This window comes from Coturnix japonica, chromosome 27 (assembly GCF_054131305.1).
Source record: "Coturnix japonica strain WE chromosome 27, WE-NBRP24, whole genome shotgun sequence".
NCBI lineage: Eukaryota > Metazoa > Chordata > Aves > Galliformes > Phasianidae > Coturnix > Coturnix japonica.
The window spans coordinates 5,532,327-5,554,561 of NC_140689.1; the positions used below are offsets into that span (position 1 = coordinate 5,532,327).

The following is a 22,235-nucleotide window of genomic DNA, read 5'->3' on the forward strand; positions in this document are numbered from 1 at the left end:
TAAGGAACTGACATAGTCTATAATAAATAAATAAATGAACAAGCCACTCTTCAATTATTTCCCATTTCTTTCTCACAGGTGATTTGTTTTTTAATCTTATTAATACTAAAAATGTAAACAGAAAAACTAAACTTCATTTCGTAACTGCATCACAGCAAATACTAACTTAGAATACCTTCAGAATCTGCAGTTGCTTTCAGTAAACATTCCATCAGGTGGAATGGGCATTTTTTGTTTGGAAATTGTATTTAAACAGAATGTAATCAATTTTCAGGTATGAATAGGGCAGAAGACAGTTAGATTCTTCCTGCTGCTTTTTTATTTTTTCTTTCTGATGTCTGATTAATGAAGCATAATGTTAGGTCTGTGTACGCAACTAATAAAAATGCCTGTCAGTCACTTAAGAGAATGAGTAACTACTCGTACAAACTTAACTAGATCTCAAACTTAATTTACTGTCTCCTCTAATAACAGAACAGTTCCTCATCCTATTTGTGCAACTGCAACAAGCTGCTTCCAGCTGACAGCTTAGCAATGCACGTTTAGTAAATCCTGTCCCATCCTGCCCATTCTCACACACTGATACACTTCCAGCTCACCAGCCAATTCCTAGGGCCAAACTCCTGCTCAGTATCCTACAGCTGAGAAGAAAGCAGGGGGATGGAAGGAAGGCACAGCGCACCTGTTACACCGGTGTGCCATTATTTGCCCTACTGTTCCTGAAAATAGGTTGAAATCAACTTTTTTTTCCCTCTCCTGTCAGTTAAGTGTAAAGCATGACAAAGAGTGTGCAAGAACTGACACATTCTGGTAAAGAAACAGCTACTTCCAGAATCTTTTAAAAGTTGACTGTTACGTGAGAAATGTTTTCTCAACTGCTACTTACGATTTGGATTGATGGCCATTGGATGTTTTTGATGAAGGATTATATCGTTCTAGAAGGAAAAAGAAATAACGCTGTACTCTTTTGAACACAGACAGCAAAACAGTCACTGCAAAGTGGACAGAACTAAACAGGCTTAGCCAAACAAACTCAAGAATTTGAATGTGGCAGAGTGAACAGGAGAAAGAGGGACCAGCTGACGTCAGGTGCAGCCTCTCACACATTGACCAAGTGAGAGAGGAGCAGAGACAGACTGCCAAGAGAAGCAATGACCTTAATCAAGAAAATCTAGAAGGCTTTTTTAAATCGTTGCTGTCTAAACCAACACACACTTAATATGTTTCTGAAGGTGTGAAAAACTTCTGCTTCTATCTAGGTAGGATACAAGTGACAATCCTGAAGTAAAAGAGGATAGGTCTAGCTTAGATATTAGGAAGAAATTCTTTAGTCAGAGTGTGGGGAAGCCCTGGCACTGCTGCCAGAGAGCTGTGGGTGCTCCATCCCTGAAGCCAGGCTGGGTGGGACCTGGGCAGCTTGGTCTGGGGGGAAGCTTGGAACTGGATGGCATCTAAGGGACCTTAGAGCCCAAACCCTCCCATGAAAATTATTCTATTACCCTCTACATGCTGAGGAGATCAATTAAATCAAGTTTTTAATCTGTTACAGCATTCCTACGCAGCTTTTTAGTGAATGAAAAGTCTTTAAATCCAAAAAGCAAACTCATAAACCAAACCCTACAGTTAGAACACTGTGATATAATCTGCTTTTTGGTTTGTCTTCTTTTTCCTTCCCTGTTCTTTAGTTCTAGTAAATTACTAAACATAGCACAACAGAAACAATATCTGAGGTTGTTGGAAGTGTCACAGAAAACTGAAAATGGAGCTGAGAAATGGTTCTGTGTTTTTATCTATTTGGCCTCCCTGATGACATACCTAAAGATCAGCTGTTTCCAGAATGTAACCTATTGGCTAGCCTTATGGAATTAAGTTTTAATTTGTTTCCTTAATTCCCCACTGTATTAGGAGTTTAGATTAAGCTGCTTGTGAATACCTAAGAATAAACCATTCCGCTTTTACTATTTAATCTGTTTAATCACTTTGACAGGGACTGGTAAGACTGTTGGAAGGCAACAGCACAAATCTAATTCATTTTTGCCAGATATGTTACCTGGTTAAATGCTTCATTTCAGTAATATTCAAAATGAAGACACAGTCAAATAGGAATAAAAGGTGCATTTGTCTAGACTTTGGAAATACATTCTGGGATAATACACTCAAGAATATTAACAATTCTTGAGCAGTTCTCTTCAATTTTCATATCCATAATGCGAAAGTGGACAAGAAAAAGGAAGAAAATGCATTGTGCTTTTTCTATTAAAATATGAACTTCGTTGCTTTCCAGCATACCCAGGGGTTTTCTCTGTGGGTGTTTTCACACTCAGCTATTTTCAATCATATCAACCAAGGAAGCCTATTTTTCGAGAATTAAAAAAATAACAAAAATTTAAAGAAACAATTTTATTTTTTTCCCCTTTTCTAGAAGTTATGAGTGAGTTACACAACAGTTATTAACTTTCCAGTTCTCAGCAAGAAGCCACAAATAAAATCAAGTGTTTATTTCATAAGTCTTGAGAAAATATGGACAACTTTTACGTGCAACCCCTTCCATTACCAGCCTGGAGAGGTCTCATGATCTAATGGCCTGACTTCTTAAGGGGTACTAAGAATACTCAGTTGTAACAAAAACACTGCACATAGGAAAGGAAGTTTAATGTACTTACTCTGTTCTCCAGTGCCAAAACTGGACTGTTGAGACTCCTAAGGGAACAAAAGATCACAGGAGTTTTTTCAAAGGGAATTTTAACATCTCAAAAATCATGCCATAATCAAGCTATTGTTCTGACTTTAAAGGATGGCACATATCCTTTAAAAAACAACAACAAAACAAAACCAACACCTACTCCCAAAGAAAACCAACATGCTAAAAACAAAACCCAGTGGTAACAACCAAACAGAAACAGGGAGCCCTTTCCTGGGCCCAAGCTGCCTTCCCCAGCAGTGACAGAGCAGCGAGTACATGGGAAGAGCATCCTTAGCTCATCTGTCCCACTGACCCATCTGTCCCTGCTTGCTTGCTTGGAAGATGGGCCACGTGCAGTTGTCATACACAGTACCTGAATCTCCAGAAACTGTGCAACTTCTGCAAACCCTATCTTCCCTTTCTCACCTTCATCCAAATCCTCATGTAACTGAGCAACCTGGCTGTATAAAAGCCAACAGACAGTGATAAATACCTGCCTCGATATACAGTGGATTTGCTGTCTATGAAACTAGCCTTGAAAGACAGAGCCTCGCCAATTCTAGCGCTGGCAAGATCTCTGTATTCCTGTTCCAGAAAACCCAATTCTGCCTCCTGAAACACGGTACGTTATCAAACACTTGAAATGTTAAAAAATAAATAAATAAACAAATAATCAGAGAGTATTGTGTTACTGAAAACCTACTTCTAAGCTAGTGTGCCATTTTAAAATAGGACCTTCCTGACCTCCTTTTAAAATGAGGACAACTGCTGACCTTACGCATAAAAACAGAGAATGTTTGAGTCAATTCACCAAGCTGATAGATGTACTCTGTGACAGTGAATTGCAGGGGTTTGGGGCACAGCTGTACAGCAGTCTTCACAAACAGCCAGCTCAGTGACGTGATGCAATTTATAAATGCAGTTTCCAATTGTAACTTCATAAACACACAAAAGCTCTACATGGCAAGGCATACTTACATATATCTGACTTCCTTTAACATTTTTATTTCAAAAGTGGCAGCAGTTGAAATCATGACTTGAATGAGTATTGTCAGTGGAATGGAGAAAGAGTGCAATTTTCTCAAAAACAAAACCTCTTAGGGAACTTTAAGATGTTCCCAATGCCCTTCATCTTTACTGACTGAAAGAAGAGACATTAAAATCAACCTATGGTTAAACTGCAAAGTCAAGATCAAGTTGCAGAAGTCTTCTTACTTCAACAGAGAGCAAAAGCCGTACTCTCTTCAGAATACAAACTGATTCTTATCTTTCACACAGGTTCAATGAGTACAAGCATGATTCCTCAGTTTCCTTTTTCCTGTCAACTAAGACAAGTAGGTAAATACTTGATAAAAGTACCTGATAAAATGTAGGTAAAACCAAAAAAAAGACCCTACAGTAATCAAAATACCACATATGCAGAACGACTGCGCTGTGCTGAGCACATGATGAGTAACTGGGACTGTTCTCATCAATGTACATACCATAAATTCTACAGAAAGTGTCTGCCTCAGTGCTTACCTCAGCCAGCTTCCTATTTCTAAGGCAGTATTCCAGTTAAGGGCACTTTAACGAGGTGTTATGCTTAAATGTGCAACTTCTTCCAAATAACTCACCATCTATTTTGCCTCTGAATACACGTCTCTCAGAAACTCAAAGATTAATAAAGAAATAAACAGAAATATATATTTTTTCAAGTCCAATTTCTTGAGAAAGAAGAAATTAAGAACATTTTGAAGGATGGAAATGCTTTTCACAAAAGCACAGCAGATTGCTGAAGTTAAGTGGAAGACACTTCAACAGGTAAGAAACCATTGCTTGGACTCTGACACAAAATGGTGATTAGAATGGTAGTCAGGTACATAATTCTTACCTGTCCATTTTTGGTTTGGCTGTGGTGAATAGGATCCATTTCCATTTAATATCTGACAACCCAGGTCAGACCTCACTTTTAATTCTCAGAATAAAGTTTCTGGATCACAAGGATCACAAGGGATCGACGCAACTGACTGCTGCCTTCACAACTACTACAGCACGGGACACTGAGCAAACCCAGAGACCAGTGCACCTCTTCAGAGATGTCTGCAGGTCACCGCTCAGGTACACAGACATAACAGCTGTCAGTGACATCACACTCCCTGTTCTATGATGGAAAGATTCCATCCAATAAGAAACAGCTGCATTTCTGAATATATTTTACAAACACACCAGTCCTCCTGCTCTGCATTTTTTGACTGTGAACCCCTGGCTTTAAAGACTTACACAGGATGAAATTACAGAGCGTTAGGTGATAGGATAACATTTTTATCAAGAGTCAGGAATCTGTTTTTCACAGCACCCATAAAACTTTTTATGACCTATTTTCATGAAGTTTTATCTTCTGATTCAAAGACTTCCTGATAATTATAAGATATATTTATAGTAATGCAGACAGGCCCCAGTCAGGATTTTGGGTCCCTGCAAACACTTGCTGCACACAGGGAAAATGATCTTATGCCAGCAATCTTAGACATAAAATCCACCCATCCACCAAAACGAGCCTCATTTTCTACATGTAGGCAAAGTGTACCAGACTTCTGCACACAAGAGAAATGCTGTGAGATGCTGCAGCATATAACTTGTAAATAAATAGAAAGTTAAGGAGAATAAGATTTTCTAGAACAGTGTGGCTTGATTCAAGTAAACCAGCGCTGTGTTCAGCCTTCTGAATTCTGTTCCGGGTCTAGGTTGTACAAGCCTACGGCTCACTAACTTGCTGGAATTTGGAGAAATCCCACTGCCAAGAATGACAGAGGGGAGAAGGCAGAGGAAATTACAGACTTTGGAAACAGAGAATTTGACAAAGTTCCATGTCTAAGATGTACGCACACAAAATAAATAGGCTGGCAGAAAGTTGAAAGGCTCAGGGCAGCCATACATGGAATTTTTTCGCAAACTTTGTGAAGAAACAGAATCCAAGGTTGACAGATTCAGAAAGAAAAACACAGCCTCCCTTTTGTGTTCAGACGTCAACAAGGCTGTGCAATATTATGCAGTTCCTATCTGCAGCACAAAGGCCTTTGTATTTCTGCACACTTTCTTTCCCCCCCTGAATCAAACAGCCACTGAGAGAAGAACGTAGGCAACACAGGCTGCTGACACCAAAGCTGCCCATAGCTCTGGGCTACCCAGGCAGTGACAGTACCAGGACCATCCAACCTTCTGTCAGCCTGTGGCACTTTGGTGGATGTGCACTTACAACACACAGCCTGGAACATTTGGCCAAAAAGCAACCATGAGTTGTAGTCGGAGCCTTTTGGAAAGCTCCATTCACACACTGCTCTGAATTCTTAAATGTTGAAAAGCTGGATAACTTAAAAAGTAGTCTGTCTGTGTGCTTCAAACAAAGAAGTAACTAACAACTCTATTAAAATCTTTGATCAAATTTAAATGCAACTTTGCCCAGTTATCATTTTCTCATTTTATTTCATATGGCCAACAAAGTATCTGTGAAGAAGATTTATCCTTCAGCCTGGGAAGACACAAAAACACCCAGGACACAGAACTCTAAGAAAAGCATTATTTAAAGCATTGCTTTTTAGGGAGGCAGGTGAAAGGAAGCAAACTAAAATGTCAGCCATATCTATTTATCAAAGACTACCAAGGGCTGAATGAAAGAACTGCCATTAGCAAATAAAAAACCACTTCTATGTGTTCTTCTGCATACAGGCCCCTTTAAAACTGCCCTCTTGATTGCACGTCAAATAGGATTTCCTATACAGAGGAGATTACCACTGTCTTAGCAGAGGCTGAGAAGACACCTGTTCATAGAAAATAATGACTAAATCCCTACAGGCAGAGAAGAGAAGGAAAAAGACCAAAATACTTTGCAATACTTCATACTTATTTTGACAGTTTACACTTATTTTGATAGAAAGAAAGCCAAATGAAAAGTGTCTATTGATGCCCAATCCATGCTTATTCTCTAAAAAATGAAGCCGTTGTTAAAATCTACACAGTCAATAGAGTTTTTAGTCCCATGCATTAGAAGGTGAAGGAAACAGGCAAGCAGCCACACAAGTGAAAAATACTAATTAAATGGCCTGAAGATCCCGGTATCTTAAACCCCTACAAAGAGTCACAGTGACCCAATTCTCCCCAACCAACCACAGTAATGCAGTTCTTTCCCTCCCTCTGCTCATCTTTTTCTCCCTCAAATTTCCTCTTTCCCCTGAGAGGCAGATGAATTACAGCTGACTTCAAATAAATGGATCAATCACTTCACAAACTCAGTTCTGTTATTTTCTTATATTCCAATTCTCATTCTGGGCAAAGAAAGTGGATTTATTTAATCTGCAGCCAAATTCTAGGCCTTCAGCCAAGTTTCAACAGGGATTTTAAGTAGTACTTCTGTACAGCACCACTTAAATTGACCAAGAATAGTTGAAACACTAACCAGTGCTTCAAAGAATGTATAGGTGAGCTGCATGGAAGACTTTAAGAACTGTAGACATTGTCACCTTAAAGTCTATAATGTATTGGTCAGACAACGCTTTACTTAGCAGTAAAATAACATCAGCTCAACCTCACCACTCAGTTATGTAATTTTTAATTGGTATTTATACTGGAATAACTTGTTGCCAACACAGTTATAGGGGTTCTTTCCTGAAAAACCAGTTGGGGTTTTTTCTGTTGTTTCTTTTTTGCCCTTCAAATCAGTTTTACTGTATCCCAACCAGCTTTAGTTAGCTTCATACTTGTAGGTTTTAGTTATCAGGCACAGCAAACAGAAGGGAAGACAGGAATCAAAAAACTCACAACTTCCCTCCTGAGGGAGAAAAGTCTTCAGCTGCAATGTTTGACCTCCCGCAAACAAAACAGAGATAAGGGAATGGCTTTGTTTTCAAAGTGAGTTTTGAACTGTATAATGAAAACCTTCAATGGTACCACTTAATGACCACTGCAGCAGAAGCAGAAAAAAGGTTTTTTCAAAAAATAAATTATCTTGTCTCATTATCCCTTTCCTCCCTTGAAAACAGTCCCTGCTTCATAAGTATTAGCATAAATCTGCCTATGGAGATGATTAGTAACTAACTGTCCATCCTTAGTTTCAATACTTGCTTAAATGCTGGTTAAGGTGACAACTGGGACCTGAAAAGATTTCAGATATAAACAGATTTGTAGCACATATTTCCCTACAATTTCCACTACAAAATAAAAAAACACATTTGTACAAATGGCAGAAACTCACAACTTTGTACGGTTCAGCAAAGAGAGGAGAGTTGGGTGGAAAGGCTTCTTCACCCTGCTGGATTTCTTGATTTCGCCTTTCCCTTTCTTTCATACGCAGCACATTTCGGTCTTCACGGTTCATGTTGCTGCAAAAAACAACCAACAATTCCCTGGTCACAGAAGGAAAGAGGAGGATGGAAGCACACCCTGTTCTGCAAGAGATCCCAGGCAAGAACCCCCCGTTGACTGCAGCTCCTCAAAACTGAAAAGAAGTTTGTCCAGCTTAAAACATTTCACATTTAGAGCAGCTATAACCTACAATCTGTTCCTGACAGGGACAGTTTATGCACTTAAATAAATAAATCACAGAGTCCTCAGGCAAACAACTGGAAGTTGGAGCCTTCAGCTCTGTTGGCACTGCGATGCAGCAGTCAGGAGTTGTCCAGGCTCCAGGAAATCCAGAAGGATCGGCCCCTCTGGTAGCCCAACAGACAGCACACATTACAGTGCTCTACTGCAAAAATGTAGATCAAAAACATAGAAATCTCACATATTACAAATCTTCCTTGGAAGCCTGGCCTTGCTGCTTGCATTAACAGCAACGTGTCAAATTGCAGAAATGCAAAATCCACAAACAAGTCAGCAATGATTTCCTTTGAGGTTCATAAAGCACCAGGACTTACAGGAGTAAACAAAATAAGGTATAAATAAGGTCTCTAACTCTTTTTTGTACGTGTCATGCTGTACTTTGCATTAAGAGATTTATAAAAGTGGCTTCTTGATCTACAAAATGATGGTAGGTGCATCCAGAACATAAATACTATTCCAATTTAAGTGTAAAATGAAAAAGGTGTCTGCTCAGAAAGTCATTATTTCATATTTTCAGACAGCTGCCTGATTATTAGAAATACAGCATCATAATCCTGCCACAGAGCTCATCTGAAAGCTCTATGAAACCAGCTGTTCCATTCTGGGCACAACTTCCACCTACCACTCAGCTTTTAAAAAAAACATTATTTGTGCTTTTCACCTTAAAATCATTTGAGCCTTTCACTGCAGTTTCTTACTCACTTGGCTTCATTTTTTCCTACTGCTCTGCCCACAGGCACATCAAAACCAGAAGAAATCCCCGGTGTAAGTTTAAATGTGTGATGCTTTAGGGTGTGAGCTTGTTGCATTTCCCTGAGATACCTGCACTGTAAGCAAGCTAAAAGCATCAGCATCATCCAACGTGACGCTGACATCGAGCCTAGGAATGTGCTAACTTTTAACATACATATGAAAATCACTTCTTCTCTAATTGTGCTAAAATCAGTTGAACTCATGCAACTGCAAGTGAATGCAAGTCTGCCAGCTGAGGGAGGGCCCTGCACGCTGCAATGCAGCCAAGCTACAAACTACAACCAATGTTCACAGTGATGGCAGAACGTAAACCTGCCTTGAAAGTTGGAGGTATAAACAGCTTTTTCTTTTTTCCTCCTTCAGATTTCTTGCATATCCAAGACTTAAACAGCAACAAATGTCAGACTTAATCACAGATAGTGACCTGTTAAAGCCAACCATTAGGATCTATGCCATTTTACTATCAAAGGCAAAATGTTTGGCAGGGAACAGAGTATCTACACCTACCTGTGGGTAGTTCATTCAATAAAAAGCACTAAGATAATGAATCATATGCAGCTATCCCTTTAGAAGATAATTACACTTTACAAGTAGAGAGTTACACTTTAACACGAGGATCTTCACTGAGCATCACCTTTCAAAACTGTATCAACATCTGTTGAAAAAAACAAGTGTACTATACAAAGATATAAAAACAAATATAAAGGGAGTTACAGTACTATTTGAGTAAAAGAGTAAAAAGGTCAAAAGAGTCAAAACAGTTTAAATCTGCTCTCCACTAAATATCCCAAGACAGACGGAAAATTTGATTTAATATGCTGTTACCCTTTTTTTCCTCGCAGTACATTTCACTTGGGTCTCTCAATATGCATTATGCTACATTTATATTCCTAGTTAAAGAGTCATAACTTCTTCAGAGCGAAGAAGCAGCAAATGCCTGCCATGAATCTGTGCAATGAAGTGCTCCTTAAAAAATCAAAAATGCATGAAATGATCCAGAGCTGAAAGCTGAAAATCATCCATGCCAACCTTCAAAATTACCATTGTGTTTACAAATGTCATAGGAGAATATGATTTTAGTTCCCAGGATTTCCTGTCTTCACAATGAGAAAAATATCTGATATTTAGCCAAGACTTTGTCTTGAGGCTTGTATACAGAGTCATGTCCACAGCATGTGAACATTTGGGTGAACACTTCCAAGGCACAGCACGCATGCCAGTGCAGCTAAGTGCTTCTACCTTGACCTGGCCTCTGTTATCCTGATGAATTTTCATTCAGTGAAATGAAGTAGGATTCTTGGGGTGGGACATCGCAACTGCTTAACTGCACACAAAAACACTCTGTAACAGCATAAAGGAACATGAAGCTGTACTTAACCTTTTTAAGTGGGCTTTTCCTGCAGCCATATTTCTCATAAAGTACAAAGAGGAGAGTAAGCCATACCCTTTATCCTTTTCTGCATGTACAGCACCACACCACCCAAAGCAAAACACTGCTAAATACGTATTAATTCACATGGTAATATAGAGTGAATAAGATGGAAGTACAAAGATAGTAGGACTCTTCTGTTACCTACAGCACTCTGCTAGCTGAGTGTTTTCCTGGGAAACAACCAACTGAATACCTGTAGAAAATTATATTCTGAATCTTTCCTTTTGTGGACCCTCCTTAAATGAATGGAATTTCAGACTTAAACCCTATAAAACTGCAGAATTAAAATTGAAAAACTAGGACCTTAACATTTCTGTGCAAATCAAGATGAATCTGAACATTTGTAAAACATGACCATCTTGGGAAATGAGAAATGTCTTTGGATATTTATTAAGCCACAATTTAAAAACATTCTGAAATCTCAGTAGCTTGGGCCTGAGTTAGCTCCCAGTCAGATGGAAAGATTTTGTTTAAAGCTGTAAATCCTTCTAATGGTATTTAACTGTTTGAGTCATTGGAGAATTTCCTGTCGGAGTGACAAAGTGCGTAAATAAAAACTAAAGCATCTGAAATATCAAAGAGATCACAGACACCTTTGGCTTCAGTCTATAGGAAAAAGCTCAATTGCCTCATCTCAGTGCAGCGCCCAGCACACAACATCAGGGCAGAACACCAGACAGAGAAAGCTTTTTTGTGTGTGTTTACACAAACAAACCCAGTAGGGAGTGTAACTGACTAGGATAGTTTTCAAGATCCCTTTACAAAAGTGATCCCAGAAATGCCAAAAAGTGTAGCACATATTTAGTCTGAGACTGAATTGAGGAAAAAGCAATCACTTCTTTCAGGTGAACACTCCAAAGCTAATGGGAATGCCTTTTTATAAACGCCAAGGCAACTTTTAAAGATTGAAAATTAGAACTAGAAGTTATTTTTGCTGTTGTAGGTGTCACGGAGTTCTCTCTAGAGATCACTCCGGGACAGTGGGCACAAACCCGGGGCAGCAGGAACAAAAGCCCCCCCCCCTTTTCTCTAGCGGCAATGCGGCATGGCCCGGCGCGGCCCGGCCATGTGCGTTTAGGGAGACGGGGAAGGGAAGGGAGATTGCGATTAGGTCTAACAAAAAATGAGGGAGAAAAAAAGGTGATCTGAGAACGAATGGCAGTTTAATAACCTAATAATGCTAAACAAACAACAAGAGAGTATCAACAAAGAGAATACCAAGTCCCCAATCTCACCGGTGGAGCTGTGGAAGGCAGGAAGCTCTGACCACGTTGTCTCCTCGCAGGGAGCCGGCCAGTAACCCCGTCCCCTTCCTCACTTCCCTTCCGGTGCCCCACCCCACATGCTCATTAAGGCAGTTCACAGAAAAAAAAACTTGTCCCCTTTACTCCCATTATGAGGCATGGTGTTCTGATGTGGAATACCAACACCAACCAAATTACAAAACAATAACATTCCACCCCTTATTACACATCATCACATCATGCCTAACTTTTATCAACATATAAACAGAACAGTAGTTAACATGCATTACATATGTACATACAGATATATATATATATATATATACACACACATGGAATCACAGGCTGCACTCCCCCAGCATCAAATTTCCCTGTGGCACACACTGAACATCCCCATCCTTCTGCATCACCCACCAGGTGCACCCAGGTCCCTGTGCAAAGACAGTTCCACGGAGGGGCCTCCCCTTTCCAGAGGCTGGAAGGACCCAAACCGCTTTTCCCAGCATATTCTTTACATGCACCACAGGAACCTTGTCTCCCTCCACGGTATGCAGGGAGTTGGACTGTGTAGGGCCATCTCGGTTGGCTGATCCTCGGGTGTTTACCAGCCAGGTGGCTTCTGCTAGATGTTTCTCCCAGTTCTTAAATGTTCCACCACCCATCGCTTTCAGCGTGGTTTTCAGCAAACCATTGTGGCGCTCGATCTTACCAGCGGCTGGTGCGTGATAGGGGATGTGATAGATCCACTCGATGCCATGTTCTTTGGCCCAAGTGCTCACCAGTGAATTTTTGAAATGAGTCCCATTGTCTGATTCAATCCTCTCTGGGGTGCCATGTCGCCACAAGATTTGTGTCTCTAGGCCTAATATGGTGTTTCTGGCAGTGGCATGGGGTACCGCATATGTCTCAAGCCACCTGGTGGTTACCTCCACCATGGTGAGTACATAATGCTTACCATTACGAGTCTTTGGCAGGGTGATATAATCAATCTGCCATGCCTCCCCATATTTATACTTTTCCCATCGCCCTTCCCCCCAGAGAGGTCTCATCCTCTTGGCCTTTTTTAATCATGGCACAGGTGTCACAATCATGGATGATCTGCGCAATAGCATCCATAGTTATGTCCACCCCTCGGTCTCTAGCCCACTTATGTGTTCCATCTCTGCCAGTCTCTACCAGTGAGGCTTATCTCGGCCTCCAACACAGACAGTTCCTGCGAACCCCCAGTCACCCCATGTATATGTAACTGTTCTGTCCCTTCGAAACCTGAGGGTATCAGAGTGCACTGTGCACTGGTATCCACCAGTGCTTTATATTTTTGTGGTTCTGATGTGCCAGGCCACCGAAACCACACAGTCCAATACACTCTATTATCCCTCTCCCCCCCCTGGCTGAGGGCAGGGCCCCTCTATTGGTTGTCTGAAGCGGTAGAGGCAACCTCAGTAGTGGCTGACCTCTTTTGTAATTTTCTTACCCGTGCTCGCAGTACAAAATTGGGTTCGTCATGCCACTTCTTCATATCCTCTCCATGGTCACGCAGGTAGTTCCACATGGCACCACGTGACATAGGCTCACTGCGGTCCTTCACTCGGACAGGTGTGCGTTTGCGTCTGACGGCTGAGACTGCCACAGGTTCACTGTGGTTCCTTGCCGCAGACCAGCTCTTCTGCATGTTGTCCTGTCTTCTCTCCATTTGGTCCATTCTATCCACCATTTTACAGATGGCTGCGATGGTGGTATGGTGTGGCAGTAGTGAGTATTCGATATTTTGCAGTGAAAGGATGAGCTCAAAAATTTCAGGTCTCCTATCCAGCTCATCATACCTGTTAGAGTTCGTTAATAGTACACTGGAATACTTCCCTGGTGCTGACCGTATGAGTTTCTTGCATATTTCCGGAGTACCGCTCACCTTTTCTGGGTCATGGTAATCCTCTGGGTCCCCAGGGACAAACGTGGGATCGAACAGCATTTCTGCCACAGCCATTTCTCTCAGGTACTGGATACCTTCCTCAGCTGTACTCCATTTTTCCAGTACAGGCTCCAAATCACTTTTGAGAAGACAGGTTGCCTTTACAGCTGATAGAATCCTCTCCCAGAGATTGGCGACTCCATCGAGACATCTGCTGATCCCTCTATCAATAGATGAGTCTCGAGCAATGTTTCCTAATTGACGAGCCTCATTGCAGCTTAGGGACATGCAGGCGGCCCCATTGTCCCAACACCGGAGCAGCCAAGTGACAAGGCGTTCACCTGGGAGTCGGGCAAACTCCTTTCTCGCACTTTGGATTTCAGTAATTTTCAGAGGTTTACGAGTAGAGGAAGCAGTGACTTTTCCCTCATCATCACTATCTTCTCCGCGTCTGTTAGTCTTCTGGGTTGCCTTTCTCAGTGGTTTTGGGGAGGGTCCCTCACCAGGATCTTCCTCTACTTCCTCCATCCGTTCCAGACGTGAGGGCACAGGCTCCCATCTCTGGCCTTCATCGTCACTATCTTCTCCATGTCTGTTAGTCTTCTGAGTTGCCTTCCTTGGTGGTTTTGGGGAGGGTCCCTCGCCCGGATCTTCCTCTACTTCCTCCATCCGTTCCAGACGTGAGGACACACGTTCCCATCTCTGGCCTTCCACTGGGGCGACTGACACTGATGCTGGTGCTTCCTGTGGTCGGCTGGGATTAACTTGTTGCCTTCCCCTTAGGATTTGGATCTCATTCTCGAGACTCTCTATCTTTTTCATAAGCCATTCGTTCTGAGATCCCCCTGATCTCCCACACTCACTCAGGGGTTCTATTAATTTCCCAAGGTCCCTCTGGTGTTCAGGGGTGAGATTACCTGATACTGGGGGTCCTGATGCTTCTGGCCCTTTTCCTGAGTCTCTCTGCACTATTCTTTGCAAGTCTCTCTGCAATTTATAGTAAACTACTACAATTAGAGAGACTAACAACACAGTATTCCAATTGACACCCCAGTCATACTTAAGGAATTCAGAGCATTCGTGAGCCAGTTCAAGCACGGTGCCTGTGATGTTCGTTAGTCTGGAAGGGAGCCAGGCAGATATCTCTATCCCTGCCAGCCATCGGCTTAATAAATCTACCCCTACCCCCAACATCAGGAAGTCCTTAAGCCAGGACCACAGGAACCTAGGGACTATCAGTCCTACATACAGGGCTGCTGAAAAAAACTACCTAATTACTGCCCAAAACATTGCCCTGAGCTCTGCCTGCATCCTCCACCAAAAATGTCACAGAGTTCTCTCTAGAGCTCACTCCGGGACAGTGGGCACAAACCCGGGGCAGCAGGAACAAAAGCCCCCCCCTTTTCTCTAGCGGCAGTGCGGCGTGGCCCAGCCCGGCCCGGCCAGGTGCGCTTAGGGAGACGGGGAAGGGAAGGGAGATTACGATTAGGTCTAACAAAAAATGAGGGAGAAAAAAAGGTGATCTGAGAACGAATGGCAGTTTAATAACCTAATAATGCTAAACAAACAACAAGAGAGTATCAACAAAGAGAATACCAAGTCCCCAATCTCACCGGTGGAGCTGTGGAAGGCAGGAAGCTCTGACCACGTTGTCTCCTCGCAGGGAGCCGGCCAGCAACCCCATCCCCTTCCTCACTTCCCTTCTGGTGCCCCACCCCACATGCCCATTAAGGCAGCCCACAGAAAAAAAAACTTGTCCCCTTTACTCCCATTATTAGCATGGTGTTCTGATGTGGAATACCAACACCAACCAAATTGCAAAACCATAACATGAGGAAACAAACATTTGGGGAATGGCAGAATGGGGTAAAATTTACCGTCACGTCAAGAAAGTTGAAATTTCACTCTCATGTTCTTGGTGTGGTGTTTCTGCTATAATTATTTGGACTAATTAAGCTTTTCCCTGACGAAAGCCTAGAAGTATATCACAAGAAGGACCAACTTACCCATGACCTTTTATTTGTTTTACTCAAGCATCTCCTCCTGACCAAAACTGACAATAAAATATTCAGCCAGACTACAGGTTTGAGCAGCTGGGTTGTTTCTAGGATCTCCTGCAATCATAAGCTTGTAACACACACTTGTCTTTTGACTAAGTGTCTTTTACAGTGCAGTAAAACAACAGGTTTTCACATGGCTATTCCTCATTTACCTTGCTCTGAACTCATTCACAAACCATGCGGGATCAGTCCAGGGAGAAGGGAAAGGGGAAGTCCACAGTCCTCTAAAATCAGGCTTCTTAGCCTAAAGCTCAACAGCAAATAGCAGTCCACTTCCCCACATTGCTAGACTCCGAGCATTTAAAGAACATCAGCTGACCTCATTATGAGCTCTAACATAGCCAAAGGAATTCACATATTCAAATATTCTCTTGAGTGATGAGAAATATGGAGCATAACTTCAGACTTCTGCTGTTAAACTCTCATTTCTATCATCAACCAGGGTAACAGTTCAATGCTGTTTTAGATGGAAGACTCATACTTTAAATAACTCAGCTCATTAAGGCTTGGATTCCCTACTACAATTAGCTAAATTCCAGTTTGGATCATGCTTCACCTTGGATCACTTAGGGATTCAGCCACTTAATGGTACTAACTCAGTTTGTCTACAGAGAAGCTGTTTTCTATAGCAACAATAAGCTGGGATTGCAACTGGATGTCGGGAAAGCACAAATCCTGCAGTTATCCTGCACCAACATCCTCTCCTTCCATCAGAACAGCAAGTTTTTAAACCAGACTCATGCAAGCTTGCATGACACACCTTGTGCAAAACTGTTGGCAGCCATCAGGACAGCCAGTTGCTTCCTGTATAGACACTGTTCCATCAGTTTGGGTTTTTTGCCTCGCTAGAACAACATCCAGTGGTGAAAACTCACACAGCTGAAGCAACCACGCTGATATACCGCAGTCACTGGAGGTGCTCAAGAGCCACGGGTATGTGGCACTGGGGACGTGGTTAGTAAGTACAGTGAGGGTGGGCTGGGTTGGGCTCAGCTATCTCAGTGGTCTTTTCCAGCCTTGGGTGCAACTTGTAAGAGGGAATGAAGCAGCAAACTGCCCAGCACTGAGCTGCATTCTTCCGACATGTGGTATCAATGAACTGCTGTATTTCCCTATCTTCTCTGGAACTATTATTCATCTAAACTAACTGAAACAGTAAGCCTGAACCTAGATATAAATCAGGATCATAGTCACCCGTGGTTCCTTATATATTCAGAAATACACTCTAGAGGGTAATTCAGTGCATCTAGAAATTAAAGTAGTCTCTGAAGGTCTTTGTATTTTCCAATGTCTGTTGGCCGCAGAAGTATGTGAAGTGATGGACATGGCCCAACGATCAGCACTGACAATCAGCTGCAAGTTAATATCTGCGGGTTGTTTGGTTTGTTTGCTTGTCTGTTTTATTTCCTACAACCATTCAGTTTGGAGAAAAGATGAGCAACTGCCAATAGAAGTGATAAGTGCACATTTTGGGACACAGAAGCAGAATTTTGTGACAACAGTCAGCCCGGAATATGTTGATGATGAAGTTGTCCTAACAGTGCATGCCAGTGATTTGACAAACCCTGCTCGGTATGACACAGTTTGTCTTCAATTTTTGGTATCTTTGATTACCAGTTGGCTCTTAGGCAAAAAAAAAAAAAGCCACCCAAACAACCTAGTCCTCATCTCATCCTTCCCATCCAGCTGCTGCCTCACAGAAGGGGTAAAATAAAAACTCTCTTGGACTAGCAGAGAGATTTACAATGGAGTAACTTAAGTAAGGATGGGAGACTGAAGGTGTTGGGGAAGACATCCAGGCTTTAGCTACAGGGCATGCATGCAGAATCACAAAACAAAGGCCAGTCAGAGAAATCAGAGCTTCGTCAGAATTAATGGGGTTGTTTCTACATGCCCACACTATCTGCCAGTGTAAAACCTTCCAGTGAAAAAAAAGAAAGCTACAGATGGGTGGGGAGAATTGTTGGTGAAATTATTTGTGATATTTTTTGCTAATAATATGCTTAAAATCCTGGAGCAAGACTTAAAGTTAAGCAACTCACTCTATGTAAGTAGACTTACAGAAGGGAACCATAAAGCTTATGGAAGGGAACTGTCAAGCTAATCCACAGCTAAAACAGAGTAGAGACGAATTGCAGGAGCTTGTTTACTTTGCAGAAGTGTGAGCTTTAACCACTGCTGAGCTCCTAGTACAAAAGTCTGAACCAATGCAACAAACCAACCCGTCCATGTTGTACAAAAGAATGTACTGACACCACCACAATACAAAATTCAATGGCTAAAAATACCAGCAAAAATCATCCAGCCCTTCTCCATTGCTCCAGGACATGCTCAGCTCTTTGTGACACAGATATTTCACTAACCTTTTCTGAATCCCACAGTGAAGGCTTCAAAGCCCCTCCAAATGACATATCCAGTCATCCAACCATTAAAAGGCTTTTCTGTTGTAGAACTTGCATCTTTGTCATTGCAATTGAAGTCCCTTATTTCTGCACAGAGAACAGATTGTTTGCTTCCACTTTCTAAAAGCCTTTTATATACTCAAAGCCTGCTATCATATTATATATGAGCACCTTCAAAGAGCCAACAGAGTCAATGATTTCATTGGAAGCATCAGATTTTATGACTCGCAGTAAGTGATCACCATAACTCACACTCACATCTCCTGCGTGTAGAGGAGATCCTCCTTGCATCTACAAAGATGCAAGAAGAAAAGAGGCAAAGAAGGGGTAAAATAAATCCCATCTTACATTTGGGATGCTTAATTCCAGCCTTGAAGGCTGATTTGCCCACTTAACAGCTGTGCTCTTCAGAAGCAGTTGTTCCACAGCTATTTAGAGAGAAAGACAGGTTTTGTACTTGGTTGTTAACACAAAGAACAGCATAAACACACAAATGAACTCAGCTTTGCAGTGTTGTAATGGCTGATGAGGGAAGCCAAGGATCCTTCCACACTGTCAGCCTTCATTTCCAGAGACATACCTTTGGGGGTGATGGTAATGCTGCTCTTGTCATCTCTGGACTCACACAAGTACTCTCCCTCATCCTCAGCCCGGATCCCTGTTATTGTCAGGGTTCTTCTGACCCCTTCCTCATCAATCTGGAAACGTTTGCTGGGTTTGATCTCAACTGCATTCCTGCGCCACACCACCTTCCCTTTGGCATGGCTCACTTCACAGCTTAAAGTGACACTGCCTCCAATCTCAGCATTAACAGCTTCGAGCTTCTTGGTGAACTTCACTGGGATTTCTAAGATGCAGAGGAAAGAAAAGAACTATGAGAATGCACAAGTTAACAAACGTGTTCTACAAAACCAAATGAAAAACCCCATGAACAGACACACTCGGGGATCATGGCAGGCTGAAAGAAATCCAAAAGATAGAAATCTGGAGATATTATCAGCATGGAATTATATTATCATTCTATTTCTGCAATGTAAGAACAGCGCCTTAAAGAGACTTAAAGACTACCTTCCAGTGTCTCTAATCTTCTACCTAATGAGATGTGTGGTGGTTTTTTGCTGCTATTGTCGGTTGGTTGGGATTGTCTCTTATTGCTGGTTTTATTGTTCTGTTTTTTAGCATCAGAGTCTAATTTGCCTGACTACCATTAAAAATCTGTACAGATGGAAGAACCCCAGCAGCCACAGTTGTATTTCATGTCACTGGAGACACAGCCAATGGAATCAGAGATCTGGGAATGTGACACATTCAACCTGTTGACATGACCTGCTAGCAACCACTCCCATGCAGTAACAGCCAAAGGGAGCTGGTGGGGTGCATGCCAGCTGCAGATTTCTCCAGTGTGGGTGTCTGAAGGGACACAAACCCCATTCTACATCCTCCTCATCAGCTCTGACATGCTTAGCAGAGTCAGGAAGAGCTGATGCTCTGAACACAACCTACCAGCTGCTTTAGGAAGAGATAGAAACTGGGTGATGACAGTGAAAAGCAAACACCAGAAAAGAACCCATCATAGTCCCTGAGCTCTCAAGTGGCCAGCAGAGGACAAACTTGGATCTCTGGAGGCAAGAAGGTCTTTTCTGGTCTATGCTGGGGATGCTACAGCAGCTGCAACAGCAATTCAAGCGTAAAGGTTGGAACAGCTTGTAGAATAGACCAATCTTCTTCACTTCATCCTCCCATAAGAAAAGAGCAGCTGTAAAAAAGGACACAACTTGCAGGCCTCTACCTCCTTACCTTTCACTTCTAGAATTCTAAAACTAACTGAGAAGTATTAATACGCTGAGTATGGCCTAAGTAAGGCATATTTTCTATTCATTCTACTCCCAATCTCTTGGCCTCTTCATCTTGTACAACACTTTGCCACAGAACTGGGCAGTTCTGGGACACACAGCAGCAGAGAGGATTGTCTTAATCACCTTCCTCCTTATCTCTTTCTCTGCTCTTCAGAACATCCCATGCCTGCTTTCAGCTTCTGCTCACTGACACAGATCAGGTGATGAGGCATGCAAAGATGAACAAAATCTATATAGAAGTTCCTTAGTCAAAAATATTCCACAGCCACATTTTCACCTTGCTACCACTACATTAAAAAGGAGAATCCAATTAGTGGTGTGGGTCATTGATGTTGTTCCAGGGGGAATTGTGGCTGTTCCATGCCCACAGTGTAGAAGACAGTCAGTCTTCCTCTAAGCCACATAAACAGCTGCTTAGTGTTCCCAAAGCGAATATCAGCTCTTCTGTTGAAACAAAGTGTCAAATCTAGGCAAGAAAGAACCTAGGATCTGAAGGAACCAAGAGGGTCCTTGCAACCATGGGACTGGTGTTCAAGTCACTATGCAAACATATTGAACCCAAAAGAACATCTGTCCTGCAGGCAACCAAAACCTGAGTTCCTTTTACTTAAGACCCACTGTGAAACATCCAAACACATAAACATGTGATAGTCAAACCACTGGCTGCCTTTTCATGACCCAGAACAGTACTCCTGGCTTCCTGATGGAAGGTTGGGAACATGCAGCCAAAGGGACAGGATCAAAGGCCTCCCTGAAATCTAGAAAGATTACATCCTTTTCCTTCATACACTGAGTCGGTGGCCTTATCATAGAACAAGATTTGATGACCAAGACTGGTTGCACACATGCTCCCTCACCGATGTTTAGGCCACCAGACTGTTTACCCGGGCAGAGCTTCAGCACACAGAGGCATTTTGACCAGAACCTTGTGCTGAACTCTAAAACTTACCCCCAGGCTTCCTGACTGTGTGGTACTGGCACGTCCTGTTTGGGATGGAATTCTCAAGGGAATGTGCTTGCCACGAGCCTTCTTAGACTGAAGCAAGAGATAGGTTGCCACAACTGGTCGTAATTCTGCTAGAAAACAAGAGGATGTAGATCTCTTCAGAAACATTGTCAGTACAAAGACAATTTCTGCATGTCTGCCATATTTTCCCCTTGATGTGCAACCTTCACGTCTGATCACATTAGGGTAGTTTCAGGCCTCAGCTGATTCACACAATATGTAAGAGATAAAGAAGCAGACTATTCTCGTTTTTGCTTGAAAGTTAGTGTATTGTACAATTGCTGGAAGTGAAATCTAAAGCTGGTGCCAGAATCTCTCTACTGAAGTGAATGGCAAAGCTCCTACTAATTCAGTTTGTACAGCATTTCAGCTGGACTCCCATTTCTGGGGCCAAGTTTCAGCCCAGCTCCAAGGAGCATCGACATTCAGCTGGATTTTCAGCAGCTTTTTGACTACTATGAGAACCGTGGGTACAATGCTTGAGAGACTCAGTGTAGTATAATAAGCTTGAATTACTTATCAGGCATTAGAAGTCCTTTGAATTAAGACTGTGATAATATCACAGACTTGAACTGAAGAACTTTTTCCCCTTGTAGGTCGATCGTTCTCTTTATTCCCTGTACCTAAAAAAGAAGTAACAGTGACTCCACAATTGATCTTGCCTAGATAAAACTTACATTTTACATCTAGTCTTACTAAGGTTATATGGAAATCTTAACAATCCTTCAAATTCTACCACTTTCTATTTAACAGAAAGACAACTCAATTTCAAGAGACAACTTTCAGATTCAGGTTAAAGCCAGAGTACCCATCATGTTTTAAATCTCTTCTACAGCTTGGAATGTCATTATTGACATTTATACAGCATCTCTAGAAGCACTCAGTTCAGCTTTTCTCATTTCTTTTCTAAAGTTACCGGAATTAATTTATTTCCTGAAGTATTTGTGAACTGTAATTCCCCAAATTTGCTTGGTTGTCCTACCTGACGTGTTGATATTTTCCACCTATCAGTGAATCATATCAAAGCAGGGAGTTAAGCCAGCATGTGACATCTGCTGTTCATCCATCAGTTTCTGTTTTGAGTCTGCCTGGACTTCCAGAGATTCAAAAGGATTTCAGCATGGTAAAAAAATAACAAAAAGGCTGAGAAAACACAATTAAAGGAGAAAAAAGGAATAAATGTGAACTTCAGAAATGCAGTTATTAGGTAGACTATGAAGTTCTGCAGTGGTAACTTACCTCTGAAAGGTGTGAAATATTTCATGTTTGAGAATAAGTGAGTGTTAGAGTCTGTTAATACAGTAAGGTTA

The 22,235-nt window shown here is 41.9% G+C and overlaps 1 protein-coding gene across 1 annotated transcript in view; it reads right to left on the reverse strand.

The window, feature by feature from the left end:
- The window catches only part of LOC146756395 (AF4/FMR2 family member 4-like), a 34,197-nt gene extending 13,178 nt beyond the window's left edge, over positions 1–21,019 (reverse strand). The window contains exons 1-5 of the mRNA XM_085524756.1: positions 20,869–21,019; positions 18,644–18,910; positions 7,914–8,040; positions 2,664–2,700; positions 887–935 (exon numbers count right to left, since the gene is read on the reverse strand). Coding sequence (XP_085380882.1) covers positions 887–935; positions 2,664–2,700; positions 7,914–8,036 — 209 coding nt within the window. The 5' untranslated portion in view covers positions 8,037–8,040; positions 18,644–18,910; positions 20,869–21,019. The remainder of the gene's footprint in view (positions 1–886; positions 936–2,663; positions 2,701–7,913; positions 8,041–18,643; positions 18,911–20,868) is intronic.
- Between the last annotated feature and the right edge of the window lie 1,216 nt (positions 21,020–22,235).